The sequence below is a fragment of the Notechis scutatus genome, chromosome 6 (genome assembly GCF_049901735.1).
Source record: "Notechis scutatus isolate UNSWTSFEM ecotype Mainland chromosome 6, rNotScu1.2, whole genome shotgun sequence".
Taxonomy (NCBI): domain Eukaryota; kingdom Metazoa; phylum Chordata; class Lepidosauria; order Squamata; family Elapidae; genus Notechis; species Notechis scutatus.
The window spans coordinates 3989337-4009647 of record NC_142014.1 but is presented as its reverse complement, the minus strand read 5'-3'; the positions used below and the strand labels follow the sequence as shown (position 1 = coordinate 4009647).

The window sequence follows — 20311 nt, the reverse complement described above, 5'->3', positions numbered from 1 at the left end:
CAAATGTTCACTCAGGCTTGCACCGTGTTTGTTAAATGTTCTTTAAGGCTTAAGACGAAGTTGCTTTGTGCAAAGCTCACGAGACTAATTTAAGCTTCTGATGTACTTAGCCTCGCTTGGAAAACCCAAATTTGTCATTCAAAAAATGTACAGGTTACTTCAGAACTGGAGATTTCAAGTGAATTCCCCATTCTCTTATTTTTATTTTTGCAACAGATGGTTGTTATATTCCCATCCCTGATCTACTGTTTTCCACCACTTCGTGCAAAATCTACACTCTGGCAAAAAAATATGTGTGAGATAATTTTAATGCTCCATTATGCGCACTGTCATTCAAGTGGTGGATTTATGTCTGGGAATCCAAGTCTCATGCATTTAAATAATTTGATGACGAGTTTCTAATATTTTTCTAGAAGCAGCTGCATTTCTCTCAACTTGAACTGGAGTCAAGAAAAAAAGAGGAGGCGGTAATATCTGGAGAATATGGAAGAAAGTTAGAATTATTATCCTTTATTCAATTTAATAATAATAATAATAATAATAATAATAATAATAATAATAATAATCATCATCATCATCATCATCTAAAATCATTCACTGGACACTGTGCCAAAAGTTTGGATTTGAGTATAGTAACAACTACTGGCAACATCAGGCTGAGAAGGTTCTGAAGAATGAAAAAATCAAGATTTTGTGGGACTTCAGAATTCAGATGGACAGGCATTTGGCCCACAACACACCTGACATAACAATAGTTGAAAAGAAAAAGGTTTGGTTCACTGACATTGCAATACCTGGTGATGCACGAATTGCAGACATGCAGCAAGAAAAAATCACAAAGTATCGGGACTTACAAATTGAAGTTGAGCGACTTTGGAAAAAGAAATGGTGTGTTATTCCAATTGTAATTGGAGCCCTGGGAGCCATACCTAAAGGGCTGCCTCGCTATTTGGAAATCCTGAATTTATCAGGATTAATTCTACAAAAAAACACCCTACTTGGAACAGCTTATATCCTCCGACGCTACCTGAGCAGTTCCTAGGTCCTTGGGTTAGGACTTGAGCTGTTGAGCTATCAACCAGTCCCAAACGATGTGAATCTCATCAAAGATTAAATAGTAATAGTAACAATAATAATAATAGACTTTAGCCTTGCTAAAACCGATTCACTAAAATGGCAAACGCATTAATAGCACAACCCATGATCACAGTTTCAACTTTAGGCAATCCAAATCCAAAACTTTAGAGAGAATTCCTGGAAGTCTGGCATTCAGACACATCAGCCCTCAACAAACACATACAGATAAACAAGATCTACACACTATTCAAAAGAGACAATCAAAAAGCTAAAGAGGAAGCCAAAAGACCAACAACACCTCCTTCCCAGCAATCAACACCCAAGATGAACAGAGATTAGCACCATCTTTGTATCTAGCTCACAATGGGACCCGTAAATTTCAATTGTGCCCTGTCCTTTCGTATTTTCCTCCAAATCTCTACGTTTTTTAAAATTAAATCCTACCTTCAGGAGTTTAATAATAATTATAATAGAGATGCAGGGTTTATGGTTTGCTTTTTGACATCCATCAGTCCTCTTTTATTTTAAACTAGCTCGATACCCGTGCTTCGCTACGAAATTAAAGCTTAGCTTTTTGGGAGGAAAATAAGGGGGAAAAAATTCTGTCTCTGCCTGCCAGCATCCATCGGTATTCATCTGGCTAGCGTCCTGTCCGTGTGTGAGAGAGTTGAGGGCTGTTTGGAAATTGAAACAGTATTTGCTGTGTGAGCAAGAAGGAGACAGCAAGGAGCCTAGGCGTGGCTTAGCTCAACTGTTCTGTACTAAAGATGCTTGGTGCTGCTGTGAAACTGAGACTGAATCTCCTCTCCTCTGCTTATGTTTTGCCTTTGGAAGAGATTTCTTTTTTCAGGTGGGGAGGGGGAGTAGAACTCCTGAGCATCAGAGCATGTAAATAATAATGATAATATAGGAAATACTCTAAATGCTCTGATGGTCATTAGAAAAACCCTTTCTTAGTGAGCCCCTAGAAGCCAAGAGGAACATACGTGTCCAATTTCAAGTTTGTAGGCTTGACGGTTCTGGAGATTTTGTGATGACGTGTGAGTGGCATTTTGCTTTTATACATATAGATTAATTAATAAATAAGAGGAAACATGACACATCCTACACAGGAACTTTGGGTTCCTGAACAAAAGTCAGGATAAAAATCTAACAACTCATCAATAATAAAATGGAAACGTTCCAGACAAGGGTCAGCTCAAGAAAAGGGGGCAGTTAAGGTAAACTTTATCAATTTCTGGAATTCAATCAACAAAATACCACATTCCTAAAGGCACTTCCTGGGCTTCCCTTATCTTGTTTAAACAATCAAGAGGAGGGGATGTCAAAACAAACCAACCTAAAGGGACTGATCAGCTTGCAAACAAACCACAGATTGTTTGCAGCACCCCTGAAGAATCCAAGGAAGAGGAACTGGAAAAAATTCTTTTTTTGATAAGCTCAAAGGAGAACAAACTGGAATGCAGATTATTTTGAGCTAACTGGTCAATGATCATTAGAATGGAATGGAATAGGGAATAGAAGAGAAGAGAAGAGAAATAGAAATAGAAGAGAGTAAGAAAGAAAAGAGAAGGAATAGAATAGAAAATAGAATAGAATAGAAAATAGAACAGAACAGAAATAGAACAGAAATAGAACAGAATCGAATAGGGAAGGGAAGGGAGGAGAGGAGTAGAGAATAACAGAGCTGGAACGGACCTTGGAGGTCTTCTAGTCCAGCCTCCTGCTCAGGCAGGAAACCCTATTCTATTCTAGACAAATGGTTGTCCAAGCTCTGCTTAAAAACTTCCAGTGTTGGAGCATTCACAACTTCTGAAGGCAAAGCTGTTCCACAGATTAATTGTTCTGACTGTCAGGAAATTCCTCCTTAGTTCTAGATTGCTTCTCTCCTTCATTCATGTCTGAAGAAGCTTCTTAGTTGAGAAGCAAAACATTTTCCAACCCCACCCCAACCCCCCCCCACCCCAAACAACCCAGGAAAGTCTGGTTGTCTTTTGGGGGGGAAAAGCCACCTTTGGGACAATCATGACTTGGATGATTGAGAATCTCCATAGACATTGGTTGTAATGGACATCTTAAAAAACAACAACAGGTCTACGCTAGGAGCTTTCTACCTATCCGCCACCATATCACCAACACCAAGTACTTCCTGCCACCCAAAACCCACCACCCAGACTTGGCAGGGTATGGCCAATCTGAAACAACATCCTTCAACTGCCACATCTGCAAGCCAAGGAGATGTTCCCTCTTTGGTAGCTGCTCCATTGTCTTCCCCATGTCCTATCTCCTGCTTTCCTCTTCCTCCAGAACAAGAGTAGAGTTGCTAACTGCTTGGCTATAGCAGCTGATGTGTCATGTCCCTGTTGGAATCTGATTCGGAGGGGCAGCCGACAGGGAGTGGGAGTGTGGCTCCGTTGGCTGTGGAAGAAACCAGGGAAGGGCAAAGTCCGTCTGGGCAGAGCAGGGGAGAGGTAGAACAAGGGAGAGGGAATTCGGAGGAAGACCCAGGCCCACCCACTCTTCATCCTAGGGCACGCAGGGAGGAACGGAGAAGGGATAACATGGGTTACGTGGCTTACGGGGGAGGAAAGGGCCCTGATTCCCTTCATTAGCTGCAGTTGGGAACACAGTGTTTTAAAGGGGACGTTGCACATAGCAAACTGTTGGGAGCAAATTATGAATTATCTGGTATTGTCGAGGCTTATCTGGGTTCCTAGCGTCTTCCCAACTATGTGTGTTTTGCTGCCCTTTCAAGCCTGCAATTCCTTCTCCTGCCCTGTCAAGTTAATTATTGCAGCATGGTTTGTGTGGATTTTTAGTCACAGTTTGTATGTACTTTGTTTTTGGACTGAATTTTCTCCACTTAAAGACCCTTCCTGGGAGAGTTTTTCTCCAGCCGAAGGTAACCTGGACATTGGGGGCAAAGTTGGAGGTTATAAAGGGACTCTTCTTGCTTATGTGACTGTCTTGCCTTTGTGCCATGCGCCTTTGGGTCATTGCATGATGCCTCTTATATCTTGACACTGCAACCAACAACAGACCGGGGGAGGGGGGGGGCTGCAATCTTTCCATTTTTGAAAATGTGTTCCAATGTTTACAACTTCCAACACGAGCCAACTACTAACGGTGTGGGGCTTGCTGTATCCTAGTTACCACAAAATGTTTCCTCCCAGAACTGCCTTCAATTGTATTTCTCTCTCTGGGTTCAGCAGAGCTAAATTCTTCAAGACAGAGTACAACACCCCTCCCGTTTTTAAATAAAGGTTTCAATTACAGCACAGAAAGTTTTAGGTTTTCATTTTAAAGCTTCCTTTTCTAAAAAAAAATAAAAACTGAACACTATGTGTACTTATCCTGGATGCAGAATAATGATGGACTGAATAAAAAACAAAATTGATTGACCAAGGTTTATGGGTGTTAATTATTCTTCCAGAAGAACACACTGTTCTTTCCCCTTCAACTGTATTTCAGAGAGATAGAATAAATGCTTAGTTTTCTTTCTACTAATACACAAACATATATTTTCTGGGCTGAGGATCTAACTCGGCCACCAAAACTCCAGAGGGAATCGCAAAATTCTAATCAAAACCAGAGGAGACTTTTTTCCAAATAAGGATTTTAGTGGTTAAGCAAGAAAAACATTCGCTAATCCACCCCCAACTTCTGGCAGGCAATCTTCTCAGTAGTATAATATTTGCTTTGGTGCCCAATGGCTACCCCTGCTTTGAACTGATAAACCCCACTTGGAGGTCTCAGAAAAAAAGACTTGAATGCAGGTACCACCACTAAGGACGGGAAGAAACATAGTAAGGTAGTCCTTGTCTTATGACCACAATCGAGCTCAACGTTTCTGATGCTAAGTGAAATGACTTTTAAGTTAGCTTTGCCCCATTTTACGACTTTCCTTGCCGCTGTTGTTAAGGGAGCCACTGTTAGTAACCTGGTTGTTGAGTAAATCTGGCTTTCTCATTGACCTTGCTTGTCAGAGGATCACCAAAGGGGATCATGTGATCCCGGGACCGTCATAAAGACGAGTCACGATAAACAGAAACACGATAGCTCATGCTCCGAAATGTATCAGAACAAACAACACTCACCAATTTGCATCACGTAAAAACAGTGTTTAAAGGTCGGTACTCGGACAGACGAGCCCAACTCAAAGCGGACGGGCGACGTCTCCTTGAATGGTGACGAAACGTTTGCAACCAAATCGCCAAGCTCGGAGCTCAAACCAACAGCCCCAAATCTGCCGTTTTTAAGTTGCCCATTGCACTAGAGTTTTCTTAGCTCTGAAGTCACTCTCTGGCTGAGACCTTCTTAGCCACTGTGAAAATAAATAGATTTTTATCTGTCGATCCTTCCTCTGCTTTTGAGTCAAAACAGGGAGCTCACAAAAGTGCAGGACTTGAGCCAAGCTGCCACAAACACTGGGACACAGTCCCTAGTTTATCACTACCTCTATCTAAACAGCCACAACTCTTCTCTTTCCTCCGTACAAAGTGCCATTTGGACCGCACGCTCTATCACAACAATTTACCTTATACGGAGGGCAATCTGGACATACTAAATCCTCGGAGGGCTAAATAACAACTCTAAGCTTAACTCAAAGGCGAAAGAATTTTATTCCAGTTTGTTTTGATCTCTGCTTGGAACCCGTTGCCAAAAGGGAATTCTTAACCGGTTTCCTAATCTCACTTCCTCTTATGCTGAACATTTATACTTGGGCCATCCAAAGCTACTCACTCTTAACTCACAAATGAAGTCCCATTGCTGGTATAGAATTTCACTAAATTGCTTTTTCACACTCAATATTTAGACTGCAGACCGCGGGTAGCATCACAGGAGTTCGAGCCATCTAGGATAATCCATGGTTTAATTCAAGAAACCAGTTTTACGTTTCCAACAACCGATTGTCGTACTGGACTTCAACATGACACAGCTCTTAGGCCATTTCCCGTGACAATTGGTTCCCTTGTCAAACTGCACTTTTCATCAGAACCCTCAAATGTTTGACGAGTGCTATGACAGCTCCTTCTCTGAAAAGTAGAATGTACATTTATCATCGGGCTCAGCAAGCACAATTTCTTGGCTGTGTTTTAAGTTAGACAGAAGTGCAGTTCCTGTAGCTAATGAGAACCAAATTTAGGACATACTCAGTTTGTTGTTCCCAACTGTTCAGTCAATTAAGTCCTCAGGAGGAATGGTAGTGACTGAGAAGGATAACAATCACTCCATATCCTCCTTGATTAGCAACTAATCCAGGAGAGAAGCAATTTAGAATTAAGAAGGAATTTCCTGACAGTTAGAACAATTAATCAGTGGAACAACTGGCCTTCAGAAGTTGTGAATGCTCCATCACTGGAGGTTTTTAAGAAGAGACTGGACAACCATTTGTCTGGAATATTATATGGTTTCCTTCCTGAGCAGAGAGCTGGATTAGAAGACCTCCAAGGTCCCTTCCAACTCCGTTATTCCAATTTTCTAATTTACTTAATTTTCAAATGTCTTGTTGGTACGATTACAAAGGGCTTGGGTGTCCAGGCAAACAATATGAAATGCAGACTATGGGGGTTGAAGATGCAGAACTTGCAAGATCAGTAGCTTAACTTGGGGTCAAAAAATCAGGAAGTCTACCACAAAGAAGAGGGGGTCAACTTGTTCTCCAAAGTACCTGAAGGCAGGGCAAGAAGCAACGGATGGAAACTCATCAAAGAGAGAAGCAACCAGTCAGGATCGAACTGCTGCCGGTCGGCAGAATTAGCCTGCAATTCTAACCTCTGTGGCCACCTGGGCTCTATCTAAGTATGATTACAGTCAGTTCCTGGGCATTTTTGTTGAAGTTGAAGAACCAACCAAACCAACCAACCAAGTTGAAGTTGAAGAACCAACCAAACCAACCCACCAAGTTGAAGTTGAAGAACCAACCAAACCAACCCACCAAGTTGAAGTTGAAGAACCAACCAAACCAACCCACCAAGTTGAAGTTGAAGAACCAACCAAACCAACCCACCAAGTTGAAGTTGAAGAACCAACCAAACCAACCCACCAAGTTGAAGTTGAAGAACCAACCAACCACGGGACTTACCTGATGACAAAAGACTTCCACTGCTGCCACTGATAATCTTCCCTTTGCTGCCCATGTTGGCTAGTTTGGAGGTCTTCAGAGTTCCAGTTTCCGTCAAGTCAATGGCGATTTCACTCAGGCTTCTTGTGGCATGGATTTTGGACTGCGGAGAAAGGAAACAAAGACATCCATGACAGGACACAGAAACCTTATCTTGGATAGTTCCTTCCGTGAGTCATCAGAGGGTTTCAGCACCAACATCTTAACATCTACTAGCTTCACTACAAAACTATGTGGTCGGAACTTAGTTTTTGGGGAGGAAAATAAAGGGGGAAAAAAATCTGCCTCTGCCTACCAGCATCCATCAGTATTCATCTGTCAGTGTGTAAGAGAGTTGAGGGCTGCTTGGAAACTGAAACAGTATTTGCTGTGTGAGCAAGAAGGAGACAGCAAGGAGCCTGGGTGTGGCTTAGCTCAACTGTTCTGTACTAAAGCTATGAAAGTAAAACTGAAACGGAACCTCCTCTCCTCTGCTTGTGTTTTGCGTTTGGAAGAGATTTCTTTTCAGGTGGGGAGGGGGAGTCGAACTCCTTAGCATCAGAGTGTGTTAATAATAATAATAATAATAATAATAATAATAATAATAATAATAATAATAATAATAATAATAATAATAATATAGGAAATACTCTAAATGCTCTGATGGTCATTTTGAAAAATCCTTTCTTAGTGAGCCCCTAGAAGCCAGGAGGAACCTATGGGTCAAATTTCAAGTTTGTAGGCTTTACGGTTCTGGAGATTTTGTGATGATGCGTGAGGGGTCTTTTGCTTTTAGATAGATAGATAGAAGAAGATGCATGGAAATTTGTCAAAAGGAGGAAGAACCTCACACTCCTCCCCCAAATAACTAGGAGGAGGGGCTTCTTCTGAACGACCCTGGTGCTAAATACATTAGATGTTGAAAGACTTCAGGTGATTAAGTCATGGTGGCGGTGTTGATAGCTCCTTAACAAGATCATCAGGCCTGTATTCCAAGGATTACACTTCCAAAATCACCTGAATGTCTTAAGTTCGGCAGTGACATAATTGATCTCCACTCATGCCCAACTCCCAGGAAGTTTCACAAGTTACACCCAATACACAAAATGAATGAGTCATGGTCTAAGACAGTGGTTTTTTCAAACTTGGTAACTTTAGGAGGTATGGATATCAAGGCCCAGAATAAATTCCTGGAATTTTTCAGCTCTGGGAGTTGAAGTCCACACATCTTAAAGGGGTCAAGTTTGAAATACGCTGGTCTAAGACATCAGGAAAAAAGCTACTGTTGTTTCTTAAACCGTGCTTCTAAATGTTGATGTACTTGACAGAACCTATCATTGATTATTAACGCTAAAAGTTTTTTTTCCTCCTAGAGATGCATTTGTTTAATAAATCACAGTAACTCTGATACATTTTACATGGGTTACCTTTAAACTTCTACAGTCTGTATAATGACAGTATCCAAATTCAGTAAAGGAGTTTGCAACAATCAGCTCTTTCACAGAGATAATCGTCAAATTAACACTCCTGTTGTTCATGTCTCGGTTGTTTTTTTTTCCAGGATGGCACTGGAAAAAATTAACGATAAACATCTCCTCTATATTTACTTAGAAGTAAATCCTATATCAAATCTAGACAGCCTACTCAAAAGCAGAGACATCCCCCTGCCAACGAAAGCGTGTAGAGTCAAGGCTCTGGTTTTCCCAGTCGCAACGTAGGGCTGTGAAAGTTGGAAGTCTGAGCGCCAAAGAATGGAGGCCTTTGAACTCGGGTGCTGGAGGTGACTCCTGCGAGTCCCTTGGACTGCAAGGCCATCCAAACGGTCAGTCCTACAGGAGATCAGCCCTGACTGCTCTTTCGAAGGCCAGATCCTGAAGATGAAACTTTGACCACCTGATGAGAAGGAAGAAGGGCTCCCTGGAGAAGAGCCTCGTGCTGGGAATGATGGAGGGCCAAAGAAGAAGAAGAAGGGGATGGCAGAGAAGGAGGGGGATGGATGGAGTCCCTGAAGCTGTCGGCGTGAGCTTAACTGGACTCCAAAAGGTGGTAGAGGACAGGAAGGCCTGGAGGAACGTTGTCCATGGGATCGCAATGGGTCGGACACGACTTTGCAACTAAGAACAACAAGAAAGTCACCTGTCCAAAGCAAACATCCTCTTCAGATCAGCCCTCAGAATTAAATAAAGCTGCAAAGAATATTAACCTTAACTGTGATAGCTATAAACTGGCATCCAGACATTTTGAGTTAAATTATGAAATTTCCAGCAGGGGAAACCCCCTCCTCAAATAATAACAATAACAATAATAATTCTGGAATAAGTGAAAACTTTTGGATCTACAAAAGGTGAAAGATTAAAATGACCCGAAGGAAGGAATTGGAACATATGTCACACTTGTTGCAAAGATGTTCCTGGGTTAATAATAATCTTAGAAGGGTGATTTGATAGGATGGCACTGGAAAAAAATTAACAATAAACACCTCTATATTTACTTAGGAGTAAATTCTATAATGTGGCTTCCTTCCAAAGAGTTGAACACTGAATCCGCAATGCAGGACTGTGCAACTTTTGGGAATATTTTGTCTCCTATTCATTGAACTTTCATCCACAGAGGCACAGCGCTAACATTTTCTGCAGATTCATTGCTGAAGCAGATTTTTAAAAAACGACAGAAGTAAAACAGAGGTCTTTCTTATTCTCCCTACAGCTTTGGGGGTCCTGCAGGGTTGACTTCGCTGTGCCATTGTTAATTGTTTCGCTCTTCCGTGGTGGAACGAGAAATGGGATAGGAGCCCAGCATAAAAGGGGGGCTTTCTCCCCAGCTTGGATAATGGATCCGGAGGGTCGCACTTCAGAGAATCAATTCACTCCTGTCCTTCAAAAAAATAAAATAAGGGCTGCCTCCGTTGCCAAAACATAAGTTGCTTCCTGCTTTCGCCATTTATCTTCCCCTGACAAGGAATCTCCTGGGCTAAGAGGAGAGAGGTTCCCTGCCACGTGTGGACTCTACCTCCAGAAGGGAAGGCCTTTGACTTGGGTTGAAACGACAAAGGAAAAGCGTTCTGAGAATGAATAATAAGAAAGAAAGAAAGAAAGAAAGAAAGAAAGAAAGAAAGAAAGAAAGAAAGAAAGAAAGAAAGAAAGAAAGAAAGAAAGAAAGAAAGAAAGAAAGAAAGAAAGATGGGTGGTCAATAAATTGTATAGAATAGATAAATGAATAAAAGAAAGAAAGAAAAGAAGGAAGGAAGGAAAGATGGAAGGAAGGAAAAAGACAGAGAAAGATGGGTGGCCAGTACATTTTATATATGAATGAATGAATGAATGAATGAAAGAGAGAGAGAGAGAGAAACAGAGAGAGAGAGAAAAAGAGAGAGAGATGGGTGGCTAATAAATTTTATATATAAAAAAGGAAGGGAGGGAGGAAGGAAGAAAAGAAAGAAGGAAAGAAAGAGAAAGATGGGTGGCCAATAAATTTTATATATAAAAGAAAGGAGGGAGGAAGAAAAAAGAGAGAAAGATGGGTGGCCAATAACATTTTATATATGAAAGAAAGACACACAAAGAGAGACAGAGAGAGGGAGGAAAAAAGGAAGAGAAAGAGAGAGAGAGAAAGAAAAAGAGAGATATGGATGGCTAATAAATTTTATATATAAAAAAGGAAGGAAGGGAGGAAGGAAGAAAAGAAAGAAGGAAAGAAAGAGAAAGATGGGTGGCCAATAAATTTTATATATAAAAGAAAGAAAGAAAGGAGGGTGAGAGGAAGGAAGGAAGGAAGGAAGGAAGGAAGGAAGGAAGGAAGGAAGGAAGGAAGGAAGGAAGGAAGGAAGGAAGGAAAAAAGCAGGTTCAAAAGCAGCCCAAGAATTTAAGTCAACAACTGAACAATGACCACTGCATTTTCCAAATATGCCAATGTGCTTCTTTGACACCCTCGGTAGGAAATGGTGTTTAGGCACTACACATAGCACACAACTTACAACCAGCGGCTTAGTGGCTATTACAACATTAACATTAACATCTTAAGGCCATTGCAGCATCCAACATTTTTAATCACACGATTAAGAGATCACTCCATCATGGGCGATACCTGATCCAGGAATCCAAAGGCAACTGAATTCAAGAACTGTTTCTAACCCCCGTTGATTTTTGAACCATCACTGAAATCAGCCGTAAATAATTAAGATTTTGATATTATTATTATTATTATTATTATTATTATTATTATTATTATTATTATTATTATTATTATTTTAATGATTTTGATAATTTTGATACTTAGGTTGTTTGTTACAGTGAGTAAAAGATTTCAATTCCTGATGCAAAAATAAAATAAAATAGAGAGGTTTAATTTTGCTTGGGCTAAACAAATACCCAAATTCTAGGTCTTTCAATTATAAACACTTCCTTTGATGAAAACAGTCACTAAAAAGGAAAGGAATTTCCTTCCCACGTGGATTGACTCATTATGAGCTGGATGATGGAGTCAATGTGATTAATGGTGGTTTAGGGCAGCCTTTTGAAACCTCCAATAAAGGATTTCAATTATTTTTCGGGGCGAAATGGCTTCCTTCAATATTGGGTCGCCTATAAATCTCATGGTCTGTGCCTGTTGCAGGCTTCTCTCATTCCAAAAAAAAAATAATTTTTTAAAAAAATATTTAAAGCAACTCTTTCCCAAGCAACTCTGCCAAACCCTGGTTCTGAAGGATTTCATTAAAAAATGAGCTTCCAGCCAGCTTTATTTTAAAATCCTACAAAGGATTTCTAGTCCTCATCATGCTATGCCTCATACTTGAAAGTTTCGTCTCCAATAAGAAAAAAGTTTATAATAGGCAATCCTTATATAAAATCATACTGTATTTCCGAGTTAGCTTTAAGAACACCTTTATTTCCTAAAAAATTGGAGTTTGAAAATGAACTTCTGAAAGCCAAAGGCAGGGGAAAAAAAAATACTATATATTCATTTATTACAAAATGAACAAATATCGATGATTTTTGAATATATAATTGGCAACATTAAAACTGATTTATTAAATATCGGTGACCTTTTAACTTCATATTGTAAATTAAACTCAACAAGTTCAGGGTGTGAGTAATAAATCAATATACCAGCCAGTTCAAGATATTCATAATTGATTGTAATAAGCCTCTTGAGTCTGAATTCGCCTGGTATAAATAATACTTTATTTGTGATAATTACTTAGGTTCTTTGTAAAAGATCTCATTCCTCTCAATTACTACTGGAAAAAAAATACTGGTGGTGCTATCAGGGGTTTATTTCGCTCAATTACTACTGGAAAAAAAATATTGGTGGTGCTATCAGGGGTTTATTTCGCTTGGGCTAAACAAATATCCAAACACTGGAATTTCAGATGTTTGAGGAAGAGGTTTATGAGACTGTAGGTCATCACGACTTGATTGTAAATTTAAAGCACTGTTTCCATAAATGAGCTTTAGCCATGGGAAAAATGTCAACGTGTTACTCCTAATAAATAACTGGATTTCTTTTGAAACTTGGCTTGAGGCTCATGAACTAATTAGGGCAGTGATGGCGAACCTTTTTGTTGTGGGGTGCCAAAAGCGTGCGCACATGCAATGCGCCCCCTTGCGCATGTGTGTGCAACGTCCCCACCCAGTCCTTACCTGCACTGCGCGTGCGCGAGCCTCCCAGCTGATTTTCAGCCCGTTTGAGGCTATTTTCGCCCTCCAGGAGGCTCGAGGGAAGCCTCTGCAGCCTTGGGAGGCCGAAAAATGGGCACATTTCAATACTTGTGGTATTTCCAGAAGGCTCGTTTTTTGGCCTCCCGAGGCTGCAGAGGCTTCCCTCGAGCCTCCAGGAGAGCGAAAACAGCCTCAAATGGGTCAAAACTCATCTGGGAGGCGCGTACATGCACAGTGTAGGTAAGTTTGGCTGGGGCTCGCATGCCCGCACAAATGGCTCTGCGTGCCACTTGTGGCACCCATGCTATAGGTTCGCCATCATGGAATTAGGGCATCCGTCGGAACCCTGACACACTTGCACTGTCATTTTTTGGGAGGGGGAAATATGGTTTCCTGCTTGAGCAGGGGGTTGGAGTAGAAGACCTCCAGGGTCCCTTCCAACTCTGTTATTTTGTAAATACACTGAACGTTTTTCAGCCCACCCATAAGCCGAGGTACAGCATTTCGTAATGTCCAAACGACATTTTTCTAAATGATTTTGGAGACACAGACACACACAGGCCACCTTGCTAAATTCATTTGGCTGCATTTCTTTAAAAAAACAACAACAACAACTCAAGAAGCTTCTAAACTCCCAGAGGTGCCAAGAAGATCCATCAAAACGCCAAGGGCAAGGCCACCTTGGAAGGGAAGAAACCTCTGTCAGGGTCATTGTGTTGAGCCAACACTTGCTGATTTTTCTTTCTGAAACAAGACAGAAGCAACATATGCAGGAACTGCACGGCAGGGAAGGGGGGGTGTGTCTCAGCCCAGAGCCCCATAAAATTAAACAAGATGCCTCAGCAGGCGAGAAAATCAGGTTCACCCCGAAGGTTAACACTCTATTGTTTAGAAGACTCTTAAGTAGGGAGATCCTGACATAAACAGGATTAGCCAAACAATTTACAAGATTCAGAGGCCATGCCTGCTTACATTTCCCATGAGGGTATGAACTCCTGAGGAGAGATTAAAGTTCTTTTTAAATCTTTGCTTAGAGCAAAGAAGAAACATGAAGACTTCATAATACTAACTGTCAATGGAGATTCTCCGTCCTCCAAGTCATGGTTGTCCCAAAGGTGATTTTTTTCCCAAGAGGCAACTAGACTTTCTGTGTTTTTTTCCTCGAAGAGATTTCACTTCTCATCCAAGAAGCTTCTTCAGTTCTTCCATCCTCCACCATTCACCCCGAACTGAAGAAGCTTCTTGGATGAGAAGCAAAACCTCTTCAAGGAAAAAACCACAGAAAGTCCAGCTGCCTTTTGAAAAGGCACCTTTGGGACACCACAATAGAATGCTATAATATTCAGAATTCCTACTAGGAAGGAAGAGCAGTTGCTCCAAGGGCTAATCATGATTTGTGACCCCATCAAGATAAATTGCTTTTTATACTCGGTGATGGCAAACTGTTTTTGGTTTGTTCTAAAGAAGCGCGGCGTGGTTGAACCAATGGCCTTCCAGTCAGAATAAGGCAGAAAAGGAGCTTGGGGTTTGTCCCAACCTCGTTTCTCAAAAGTTTCATTCCTTTTGAGTGATTGGACAACCCGAAAACAAACCATAGATGGATGGTCTGCAGGTTTGTGGCTTGGAACAAGAGAATCCTAAAGTGCCTTTCTGGTTAACATGAGCTGAGCCTCCTGTCTTATCTGAAGATGATTTAAAAGAGAGGAATCCGTGCATGAAAGAGAAGGAAAAAATGTTTCTGCAGAAGCATTAAGTTGATTCAATTAATCTGAATGCAAAGTCCAGATAAAATTTCTTATGAATAGATTGTTTCCTTCACCTGCTATCTGACTTTAAGGCAGAATTCCCTGTTATCCAATGTAATAGGAAATTCTACTTGAATGAAAAGCCAGAATCTTCATCCTGAAGCTGCCCTACACCATGCAATTTGCCCATAAACCATGATTTCTGGAACCTACGGATGATTTTAGCTTATTTTTTTATGGAAGTGGTCCTTTTTCTTCATTGGAAGAATGAGTGCTATTGACCACTGGACTCCTGCAATACCAAGAAATGTGATTTCTAGTGCCCACATGGACTTAAAAAACAGCAGATTAGACAATTTGATCCAATTCATGGCCTGGAAAGGTCCCTTGGACTACGATGATCCAATTCGTAAACTGAACAGATCACCACCTTCTGCAAACCACGGGGCTCAGGGGTGGGATTCAGCCAGTTCGGACCAGTTCGGGTGAACCGGATGTTAAGTTTTCATCTGGTTCACCGAACCGGTATTTGAATCCTGGCCCTGCCCACCCTTCCCCTCCCCTCCCCGGAGTCTCCACGCAGCCCATTTTTGATTGAGGTAAGTGCAGGGTCTGCATGGAGGCTCTGGGAGGGGGAAAAACGGGCCTTCAGGAAGTCCAGAAACAGGCCTGTTTCTGGTTTCCGGTGGGCTCTGGAGCCCAGGGGAGGCTGTTTTCACCTTCTCAGAGGCCCAAGGGAAGCCTCCGGACTCTGGGGAAGGCGAAAAACAGCCCTCCCAGAAGTTCCGGTATGCCACGCCCACCATGGCCACGCCCACCCCGCAACCGGGCGGCGAACTGGTTGCTGGGATTTTTGAATCCCACCCCTGCATGGGTCCTTACGCGTTTCTCCTTCTCACAGACCCTGCCGGCCCTAGGCTACGAATCAAAAGACTCAAGAGTTGCGGAGAATCCATGTCAACCCTATCTGGAAGTCCATCCCTTTTCCGACGACTCATGAGTTGCACAAAAAGGTTTTGTAGAAGGACCATCAAAACCACAACACTGAGTCTCACTCTGGCCATGTCACGCAAGGGAATTGGCTGGAGAAAGCAGTTATGTTGGGAAGAGTGAATGGTCAAAGGAAACCAGGTGGGCAAAGACCACAGTGACTGGACACCATCAAAACCGACACCAGCCAGAGCACAGAACAACTCAAAGAAATAGTGCAAGTGCCAGCCTTGGAAGCCATTTTTTACTTGGAACCTTTGAGGCCTTCATCGCCTGGGAATTTGGGGGGAGGGATATCACAGTGGGGTAGAAGACGAGACTCAACAACATTCTTTTCTCAGAGAGTCAAGGACATGTTGCCCTGCACCTGGAAGGGAGTGACTGGGGGGAGATGTCTCCAGTTGGGACGAGGATTTGGTTGGGCCATGGGATGGACTGAAGGGTGCAGGGGATGGATCTTTGATTTCTCTTTTAGGAAATGATTTCTCTTTTAGGAAATGGAGTTTATTGGTTTGGGGTTGGTTAGTTGGAATGCTGACAGAAAGATTGGAAGATGTGGAGAGATCTGGCCCATAGAATCACCAAGAGTTGAACATGGTTGAATGGATAACCACCACCTCCTCCTCATCATCATCATCACCACCCCCACCACCCCACCCACCCACCACCACCACCAAAGAACAACTCAAAGACGCAGTGCAAGGTCAGAAGATGTAGAGAGACCTGATCCACAGAATCACCAAAAGTTGGACACAACTGAATGGACGACATCATCATCAGAACATCCACGTTATACCATAGTATCCAAAAACCAGAAGGAATGTAATCACACTTTTTCAGACTAAAACTTCTATGAGAAGGAAAAAGCATGAATTAATGCCTTTTAATGAAATGTATTGCTCCAAAGAGGTGCCATCAAGCTCCTACATCCCTTCATTTCTCCTTATTCCATTTGCTCCTAAGGACGTCTGGTTGGAAGAAGGTCTACACAAGAAGGTCTACATTGAGCCGTTCTCTTCCCTCGGCCGCTTACGGTCCTTACCTTGCTCTGCTTCCTGTCCAGGTAAAACTGGTGTTGACTGATGGCCATAGCCCAGATGGACTTGATCAAGGCAGGGCAGGCATACCAAGTGTGCACAGCAATTCCACTGTGTCCGAAAGTTCTCCTGGTCACTGATGCCCTAGAAGGACAGGAGAAGAGCAGCGTCAATGGAGAAAGAGACCTATGTGTCAGGATACTGGAAATTGCCCCCATTTAAATCCTGCATCTCGAGCCAAGCTTCAAAAACCTCAAAAGGATTTATTGGGAGTTAACATGTCCAGCACTGCCTGGGTGGAGCCAACTCTGAGACACATCATTCGTTGTCACCTTTGACCCTGGTTTCCCCTCCACACACCCTGGATGTATCATAATCCATATCCTCCAATGGGACACCTCCATAGCCCAGAGTCATCAATCAGGCTCTCCAGTTAGATCTTTGCACGGCAGAAACTTCAGTCACCTAGTTACTATCTTTGAAAACATTGGTGGAATGCACTTTCAATTTTGCAAGCTGCTGCACTGCTCTTTTGAACCCCTTTCCCTCCTCCCTTTCTGTTGGCAACTCTCAAAAGACCACAGAAACATTTTATGAGTTGACACTATGAGTTTTTCTTATTACAGGACAGCGTTCTCCAAATTTCCGTGTTGGTGGCCCCCGTACAGGGAGGGGGATGGGTTTTGTGTGAGGGGCGGGCGTGCCACTCGCGTGAGCTGTGTGAGCGCCCACCTGTCACTCAAGTGAGGCTGTGCGTGCAACAACATGTGTGTGCTCTGGCCCGCCAGTCACGCGGCCCAGTTGCAAATAAGCCACGGCCGGTAGTGGGCTGCTGGCCCATGGGGAGTCTTGCTGTAGGGCATCATTTTGCTTGCCATTACGGGGAGACCTCGATCGTACAAACAGTTCCTTTCACGACCGATCAAAGTTACGACAGCACTGGAAAAAGTAGACTTAGAACCGTTTTTCACACTTACGACCGTTGTGGTGTCTCCCTCCCCCCGCCCCGTGGTCATACGACCACAAATTCAGAAGTTTGGCAACTGACTTGTAGTTATGACGGTGGTCCCCGGGTCACATGATTTCATGATTTCATGCAATTTAATTTGGATTTCAAATCTTTGCTCAAGCTTTGAGCTCATTTGATGGCATTCCCTTGAATCATTCCAGAAAGGCTCATTGAGTTACAGCTGAAAAGTTGCAACTGAAAGAAGTGACTTAGAACCGTTTTTTCACACTTGTAAAATTAAAATAGAATTCAGACCTGAATTTTTTCTATTGGGAATTAACGTCAGAAAATATAATAAAGGTGTAATATATTTAATAATCCATGTCACCACGGCTGCAAGGTTAGCTTTGGCCCAAAGATGGAAAGGTAATGAGATGCCAGATGAGAGGGAAATAATTAGGGAAATTTGGATGTGCGCCGAAATGGATAAATTAACTCAAGAATTAAAAAATAAGACCGAATCTGATTATTATAAAATTTGGGAGAAGTTTTACTACTGGTTGAAAAAAGGAAGGAACAAGACTATCAAAAAGGACTAAAGCTTATGTATATGTGTAAATTTGTATTATTTTCGTATTTATTGTTTAATGATGTAAGACAATCAGGTGTGTCAGGATGTATGCACCACGTTCATTGTTGTTTTGAAATGTCTTTTCTTTTTTGTATGTTTAATAAAATTATTAAAAAATAAATAAAAACCAGACGCTTGGCAATTGACTTGTACTTATGACGGTTTGCAGTGTCCTGACAAGCAAAATCAATGGGGAAGCCAGATTTGCTTAATAACCATGTCACTAACTTAATGACTGTAGTGATTCACTTAACAATGGTGGCAAGGAAAGTCGTAAAATGAGGCAAAATTCACTTGACTGCTGTCTCATTCAGCAACAGAATTTTTGGGCTCAAGCATGGTCATAAGTTGAGGATAAGCTATACTAAACTTTAAAGCAGAGGACCCCCAAAATTGGCAACTTTTAAGACTTGTGGACTACTGGGAATTCTGGAAGTTGAAGTCCACAAGTCTTAAAAGTTGCCAATTTTGGGGACCCTCTGCTTTAAAGCCATTCATTTCCCCTTTTGAGTTTGTTTCTAGATCCTTCTTTCTCTCTCCTAAGTCTTTCATGCATCTATATGGAAATAACTTTTGCTGCAGATAATTTTAAAAACAGACCATGCCTAAAACCAGCATGGTTGCAATTGCTTGGCTTCCAACTCGGAGCCATTGAGCAATTCATCTTAAAATACCTTCCCTTTTGGCTAAAAGCCCAGAATCTGAACTATGTCCCTGCTGGATCCAGATTTCCTAATTTCCTAAATTACACCCTGGCTTATCTCCCCCCCCCTTTTTAATTATTGGATTAATTACGTCAACACATTCTATATTGATAGTAAAAGCAAGGTGGAAATTTAAAATCCTGCACAATTAAATGTCTTCTTGACACAGAATATGGTGGTTTCCCCCCCCCCCCTGGATGATTGAAATGACATGGAAAATTCCAAGATTCTAAGTATTTGGTTATTATTGTGGTAGCCGAATTAAGGTGTTGCATTTCCCCCCAAAGGAAGCATTTTTGTTTTGAATATTTAACACTGTGAAGTTTGCCAAGCTCAGAAATTCCTTTGCTAGTAAATATCACTGGCTTTTCCAAAACAATACCCTTGAAATGGAAGGAAATACTTGCTCCTTAGCTACAATAAACTAAAAAAAATAATAATTTCCCAGTGGGATGTTGTAAGAAGTAAATAACGAATGATATAAATTGGTCTGAAATGATGTAGGGTTTCCTGCCTATGAACCAGTTGCTAAAATGTTTGGAGCCCAACCCTTGCCTATGTCATCGTGGGGAGTCACTGCAAAAACTCCCATGTCCTTTCTCTGCACTTATCCGTTTCAACTGGGATTGCACACAGGAAGGAATGTCTCTGTGTGGACTGTGGCCAAACTCAACATTTTGGAGAGACCGAGAGTTTAGTTGTAACACGAATATAAATGAAAAGTGTACCAGATCTACCGCAATTGCTTCTCGCAGAGTTTTAATCCCCAGCCTGTTGCAGAAACCTGGGGCACTGATATGCAGAAACTCCCGGTTCACACAAGCAGCTGTGAAACGCATTGTAAGTTGACAACCGGTAAGGAACGCATAGCCACACAAAAAGACCCTTAATAATGACTTTTTCTTTGGGCTGAAAAACATTCTGGATGCCAACAGTTTCTCAGGTTTTCAGAGAAGGAGATTTTATGCTTATGGACCAGTTTGCACAAAGGTACCTGTAGTATACCTGTAGTATACCTGTAGTAGACCGGTAGTATAAGCAGCTACTCAAACTGGGAAATAAGAGACCATGCAATCTTTGATTTACAAACATTTGTTTCGGGACCGCTCTAAATTACAATGGAACTGAGGAAAAAAAGGGACTTATGACCATTTTTCAGACGTATGATCAATGCATCCTCCCTATGATCATGTTCGGATGCTTGGCAAGTGATTCGTACTTATGACGCTTGCAGTGTCCCGGGGTCACATGATCCCCTTTTGCGACTTTCTGACAAGCAAAGTCAACGGGGAAATCCGATTCTTTGCTTAACAACTAGGCGACTCACTTAACAAACAGCAGTGATTCACTTAACAAATTGCAGCGGAAGGACGTAAAATGGGAGAGAACTCATTAAACTGTCTCGTTGAACGACAGA

General features: G+C 41.8%; 1 protein-coding gene across 7 annotated transcripts in view; it reads right to left on the bottom strand.

Moving 5' to 3' along the window:
* FRMD4A (FERM domain containing 4A) overlaps nt 1–20311 on the bottom strand; it is a 364998-nt gene that overhangs the window by 37912 nt on the left and 306775 nt on the right. For all 7 annotated transcript variants that reach the window (XM_087969199.1, XM_087969200.1, XM_087969198.1 and 4 more), the window contains exons 13-14: nt 16616–16754; nt 7163–7304 (exon numbers count right to left, since the gene is read on the bottom strand). In XM_087969199.1, coding sequence (XP_087825325.1) covers nt 7163–7304; nt 16616–16754 — 281 coding nt within the window. The remainder of the gene's footprint in view (nt 1–7162; nt 7305–16615; nt 16755–20311) is intronic.